The sequence below is a fragment of the Lepeophtheirus salmonis genome, chromosome 13 (genome assembly GCF_016086655.4).
Source record: "Lepeophtheirus salmonis chromosome 13, UVic_Lsal_1.4, whole genome shotgun sequence".
Taxonomy (NCBI): Eukaryota; Metazoa; Arthropoda; class Copepoda; order Siphonostomatoida; family Caligidae; genus Lepeophtheirus; species Lepeophtheirus salmonis.
The window spans coordinates 8,187,641-8,194,655 of record NC_052143.2 but is presented as its reverse complement, the minus strand read 5'-3'; the positions used below and the strand labels follow the sequence as shown (position 1 = coordinate 8,194,655).

The following is a 7,015-nucleotide window of genomic DNA, read 5'->3' as shown; positions in this document are numbered from 1 at the left end:
TTCATTCACAGTTTCTTAGAAACTTTTTTTTTTTTTTTTAATAAAAGTTTTAATTATTTATAAGTTTAATACATGTACTTAAGTGTTTTAATTTAATTATAACATTTAAAAAATGTTTCTATATTTACATACATAAATTGCTCGAGAATTTAAATATATTTCATGTGCTATATGAAAGTTTGTATGTAGAACGTAATTTCATACCAAGAAAGGCATGTTACCTACCCGGCGTACGATATTATGAACTATACGTATTTACAATCCTTCGCACGATTTTTTTTTTTTTACTTTAAGCACTGAACTTATTTTACTATTAAATACCACATTGAGTGTTAGAATTCAAGTGTAGACATCTTTTTTTTAATTACTGTGTTTTGTGTGTTCTGAAAAATGTTAACTAAACTATATACCCTAGTTTTACTTTTATTAAATGTTCATTTAGAAAGCGCAACAGGAAATGTGGAGTTCAAATCCACATCTGAACCTCGAATCATAGGAACAAATCATGAGCCAAGCAAGATCATAGATGAGTTGTTGACAAGTGGGAGTACAATAAGTAAGTTCTTAGCATTTATTATAAAAGGAATGTAAAATCAATTGTATTTTGTCAAATGAAGACTACAATATAAAAGTATTCATTCATATTATTGAAATGGAATCAGTACCTCTACACCAGTATATTCAGGGGGACAATTTTAGAAAATATTGAGTCAGGTCCAATAAATGAAGCCTTTTATTAACGATATTTACAATTTTTAATAATAATGTAAGGACTGATCTAGAATATGAGGTGTTTGGGCCTCCTGAACATCTCAAGCTTAGAGACATATTTTGCATAGAAACTGTAATGGGATATTTTACTTTGAAAATCTCCCAATTGATTTTGTTATATTTTTTTCAGAGCATCTTTAAAAATGTAATGACACAGGGTTTTCATTACAGTGCCTCCTCTAAAAACCACACGGCACATACTCGGACTTTTCAGTATAACAACAAATATTCTATTAAAAAAATATACTTAAATATCTGATCCTTTGGATTTTTTTTATTCAAAGATATTAAAAAGAGATAAAACTGTTATCAAACGTAATTATAAGAAATCACTAACAAGGTTAAATCCTACATTGTGTGGTAATTTTAAATTTATGACCTTTTATACATTGTGCTCACTTGACATAACAATGATTTCTTCATTAACCAACCGTTAAGCCACCATATATGTTTATGTGTGTATGTATTTAGAACAATACAAGATCAGAGGATCAAACAAGTTACTCCATAATCAAATAACATTTATAAAGATATTGTGGTTATAGTAGTGAGTAGTGATGGGATAATTGCATAAAAAAATCCCGATTCCAGTAAAATTTTCGATTCCTTCATATTTTAAATGATGGTTAATAAATACAATTTTGCTATAACGGGCGTTCACAGGATTATATTCATGGGGGTGGGCTTGGTTTTTGGATTTTTTTTGAAAAGAAATTCAATAATTGAAATTTTTTGGAAAAAAATTGAAAAAATTATATTTTTGAAAAAAAAATTCGAATACACAATTTGATATATTTTTTTTTTTTCAAAAATCTATACACTATTCACAAAAAAATCATTAAAAAAATAAATTAAAAACCCATGGCTATTCTCAAAAAAATCCTAAATCCAAAACTGTTTACAAAAAAATTTCAAAAATTAAACTTCTAATATTAATTTTTTTTACAAAACAAAAACTCAAATGTTTAGTTTTCTTGTAAAAAGCAAAAATTCCTAAATTTTGGAGTGTTTTTTTTCCTACATAACTCAGAAAAGTAATAAATAGCTGAATATTAGTAATAAATAAGAATTGGGATTGCAAATTGAACATTATTTTCCGATCCCAATTCCAGAAAAAAACAGCCGATTCTTCGATCCGATTTCGATTAATTGTGCCATCACTAATGTATATTATAATGCTATTTTGATGAAAGAGTGGATATAAAAAAATAAAAAAATCTTTATATAATTTCTTTTTATTCAATAGCCTTAATTAGAAGCTCAAATTTTCCCCCTTTTTACCTACCTTGAAATTTCTCTATTTTTAAGGTAAAAGTCCATATTTTACACCCTGTCAATATACTTAGTTACAGTAGTATTGTTCACATATATGAAATTACGTCATAGCCAATTCAATAAATGCTTATTTGATCGGGGACTAATAAAATATTAGTCTCAGGTTTAATGTACAAGAACACACTATATCCAATCAAAACATCACAAGATCTCAAATTATAAACACTAAAACAAACTCCAATTCACGTGTAAAAATTAAAATTACTTCATAGTATCCTTTTCTTGTGATATACACATTTCCTTGATTTTTTATATTCCATAGTGTCTTCAGTCATAATTATCCTTTCAAATCATATTGAGTTATGTCGTGATACTATGAATAGTGACGAGTGCTTTTTCTGGAATCGAAATCGGGAAAATAATGTTTAATTTGCAATTCCGATTCTTATTATTTATTAATTGTATTTATCTATTTATTATTTTTCAAAGTTATGAAAAAAATTGTTCCTCCCCCAAATAAGGAATTTTTCCTTTTTACTAAAAAATTTTATATTTGAGTTTTTTTTTACAAAAAATTTTATGTTAAAAATTTAATTCTGGAATTTTTTTGAGAACAACTCGGGTTTTTTGAATTTTTTTCCAAAAAACTCAATTAAATATTTGGGAAAAGCTATGATTTCGGAAATTTTTCTGCAAAAAATTTAATTTTTGTGAATTATTGTGGATTTTTGATTTATTTTTTCCAAAAAATTCAATTTTTTGAGAATTGTCGTTGTTTAATGAATATTTTTTCCAAAAAACTTACTTTTTTGCGAATAGTTGTAGATTAAAAAAAAACAAATTAATATCAAATTATATAACTTTAAATTTTTCTTCAAAAAAATTAATATCTGAAATTTTTTATTGAATTTTTTTCCAAAAAATTCCAAAAACAAATCCCCCGTCCCCTCAATTATAACAATGTGGACGCCCCTAATAGAAAAATGGTATTTTTTAACTAATATTTAAAATATTAAAGAATCAACAAGGGGAATTTTTACTAAAATCGCAATGCCATTGGGATTTTTTTTTTGGAATCTTCCCATCAATAATACGAATACAAAAATTTGGAAAGATATAATTAAATCAATCCATCTTTACCAATAAAAGACTCATATATATTAAACTCTATCGGAATTTAAAAATATATTTTTAAAATCATTTTATAAATAGAAATCTTATTTTCTTTACACACGTATGTATATACTCAAAATGATATAATTAAATGGCTTCCCATGGAAGAGTTATAATCTTATTAATTAAAGTATGTGAAATTTCTAATTATTATACCAGTCTACTCTTGTGAACATACTTGTGTACTTACCCTATATAATAAATAGCAAAATGAAATTTAAACCAACTTTTTTTTAATAAAGAAAATTAAAAAAAGGAATTTGCTTCCTCTTTTGTGTTTATCTGCAAGTTATGACAGGTGAAATTGAGCCTTTGTTATCATGAACTATATATTATTGTACATACTTGTCTATATAAGTACATATACAAGCAAGCAGTTAGATTAATATAATATGTAATTTAGTATTAGTTCCTTTTTTTTTGTACAGTGAAGCTTATAGGAAATAGAAAAAGTTTGTTATTAGAAAAAATCGTCTTCCCAAAATAAGTAACGATTTTTGTAACATTGAATGTTATTTAAATGACGTATATTGGATGAGTCAATTCTAGGGGAGCCCTATTCATATTTGAGATGAGAGAAGTAAACATTTCTCACAATACTTTAAAAGCAATGTCTCCGATCTGGTCCAGTGTCAGTTTTATGAGGGGCATTGTGGGCGATTACCTAAAAAGAACACTACAATCCTAGTAGATGGTTATAACAAAAATATCATTAAAAAAAATACATACAGCATTCTGCTATTTATATATTGAAACCAAATATAAACAGAGGCCCAAATTTTTGGATTGTCATTCTTTTAAGTTGATTCTTGTAGCAGCTAGACGTAGGTTAAATTTATTTTCACACAGTGAACGTTCTTTTTTGTATGTAATGTTGCTCTTATGCCTGTCTATCTATTTTTAATTCAAAGTAATAGAAAATAAATAGTTTTGAATAGTATAAATAATATTATCCGAATGAGATAAGGGGATCATTGTGAGTGAATTAACGGGTATTAAAAAGTGCTTAAACAATAAATGGTATGCTTCAAGTCATATTGTATGTACAATATATATGACAAAATTTTGGGGATTTCATTTCATAACTCTAATCTTTTTATATAATAGAAACTAGTACAAATTTCACTTTCTAAGTATAAAAATAAATGAATTTACAAATATAAGTTTTTACCCATAAGTGATGTTTTTTAAGTACTTATCTATTGCGATATATTTTTTTTAAAGACATTAATACATACATATAATCTACTAGAAAAACAATTGAATCCTACTCTTTTTAAATTGTGTATTATTATATGTTCGATTAATTTTACAAAATATTTTAGATTCTGAAAGTGTTTTGACTCTTTCCCTGATCGGAGCTCTCGCCTTAGTGACTACCTCACTTGTTGGACTCAATTCGGGGCAGTTATCTAAAAGAAGATCAGAAATTCATAACTACTATGACTATTCGGATCATGAACACGATCCTCAGCCGACTTATGTTGAAAATATCCACAATTTTGAAAATAAGGTCTATAAAAAATTCAAGAAGGGTGTAACAAATTCCTTACGAAGAGCAAGGGTTGTTGGAAGGAGGACGTCTGCTGGTATTGGGAATGTAGTTAATGGAGTGGCAAGAGTAGGGGATATGGTGGGTAGTGGACTAGGTCGGGTGGGTAGGGTTCTAACCGTTGGGACGCAGAATGGGCTTAGAAGAGCATTTTCGACCATAAGAGGAGCATCTTATCGTGCTGGAAGAAATGTACAAACATTTATGCGAAGGTACAACAACGGACTCAGGCGACTATCTGAGACAACGAACAATTTGAGACTTCGAGCGGGAAAAGGTAGATTCCATTTGTTTTTATTTTTCCTTATAATTCCTAAGATAGTTGGTACATTTTTTTTTTTCAATCATGAAGGGAAATCTATTTCCATCATTGTACATATTATATTGAAATAAGTATTTCTTTTAGGATTATCTTTCTTGGGTTTACTTGCAAATACAGGAGTGTCCCGTATGGGATATGCAGCCTCAAGTGGGTTTTCTAGAATAGGAAGCCTTGCTGCTGACTCAGCAGTTATTTTATTTAAGACTGCTCTTAATGTACCACTGGGTATAGCTACAGCTGCTAAGGAGAGAGCTGTTCAGGATTGCTTAATACAAGCAGTTTGTTATATTAGTACCCCAATGTTTGCATCAAGGAAAAAGAGGTAAATAATAGAGATGCATGCCTAAAATAATGAGCTAAATGTTACTAACTTGCATGCCATAAATTAACTCAAACTGTCTCTGCATGAAAACTCCTGAGAAGGACTTAACTCTACTCGGTATCAGATTAATCTCTTCCCATATTCTTTGCTGTTTGACATTTTGATTCATTAACAAAATATATAATATGTACCAACTCCATTTTCAGAATGATCTCCTATACCAATGTGAATTATACAAATTACAATAGCACCACTAGAGATCTGTCAACAGAATCACGACAGTACGATTCAGAGTTTAAAATGGAGGACTGCGAAGTGTTTGAATGCCGACTTGCTTCTCTGGGAAGGAAAGCATTTGGAGTTATATCCAAAATGCAGAATAAAAAATCAGATACACCATGAGTTTAAATATTTGAAGAAATGAAATTGTGAGGAAATAGAGACTGTTATTTGATTAAATATATCGCATCCTTCAGTGATGGCGAGCCGTTATTGCTCATGCTAAAAGACTATACATATTATTATTATTCATATCTATATAACCTAACTAAAAATATAGATATAATTAATTCATTTTGTATTTGTTGTGGTTTTTGTTAAAAGTGTTGTTAAAAATAATCATGTTTGATTAGATTTGTATAAACATTGGGATTGTGGCTTTTCGTAAAATCTATATTTTTGTGTTAATTTTCCATTTTTTGTTTTGTTAAATGGTTATAATAAACATTTCTATGGGTTTAAAGTTCGACTATACTTTGTATCTTTATTTATATCATTCAATCTCCAAACAGTATCCTCTGCCCCCTCCAATTAGAGATGTCAAAGGAATTAAGAATATTCGAATACTGGTCCTTCTAAATTCATTATATTCAATCTTCAAACTTTCTAAATTTATTATATTCAATCCACGAATATGGAATTTATTAATTCGAATAAAATGTTGTTTTAAAAGGAAAAAGCTAGTATCCTATAGGGATTTTCTACAAATTGTTATGTATTTCATATTTCCTTTCCCCTTGTTCTTACCTTCTTGTATTTTCTTTTATGTATATCAGTATTTTACATAATATAAATAGTCGGTTATTTTGTAAATAAATTAGAGTATGGTTTTGTATTATAAAGAATACACATGATCTTATAATAAGTGTTATATTATTCCTCCGCGTGATTTCTTCTCCTCATGTCTCTCGGTCATCCTGGATCTCTTCTACTATAAATAAGTTTGTGTCTCTCCCTCGTCAAGACACAACACAAATATATCTCAGAAAGTTATACAATGTCCTCACACGTTGAATTTCAATCCTTTTTTGGCTTGTAATAATGAAATTTGTGTGTCAAATTATGAGGAGGCATGACTAAAAATACGACAGATTCAAATATTTTCCTCGGGTCCAGCTCTGTTCGAATCTTTCAACGTACATATTTGAGTGAATTAAGCGTTCTTGAACTTTCAGATCCTCATCTGATACCAAAGTCAGTATTTATTAGTATTGTATATAAAGTTGGACTTGCCGAAACAATGAAATACAAAATGTGATACGAATAAGAACATAATTATTAGTCATTAGTGTACTAATAACAGTGGAATAATCTCACGATG

The 7,015-nt window shown here is 28.4% G+C and overlaps 1 protein-coding gene across 2 annotated transcripts; it reads left to right on the top strand.

Annotated features, from left to right (window-relative positions):
- The first annotated feature begins 322 nt into the window (after positions 1-322).
- LOC121128598 (uncharacterized) lies at positions 323-6,157 on the top strand. Of its 2 annotated transcripts, XM_040724193.2 has the most exons (4): positions 323-556; positions 4,545-5,048; positions 5,178-5,415; positions 5,622-6,157. In XM_040724193.2, exons 1-4 carry the CDS (start codon positions 391-393, stop codon positions 5,815-5,817), a joined length of 1,104 nt encoding a protein of 367 aa, XP_040580127.1. In that variant the 5' UTR covers positions 323-390; the 3' UTR covers positions 5,818-6,157. The 2 variants fall into 2 exon arrangements, 1 of the variants encoding a protein (XP_040580127.1); XR_011783331.1 differs by lacking the exons at positions 323-556; positions 5,178-5,415 and adding an exon at positions 2,376-3,280.
- Positions 6,158-7,015: the final 858 nt, after the last annotated feature.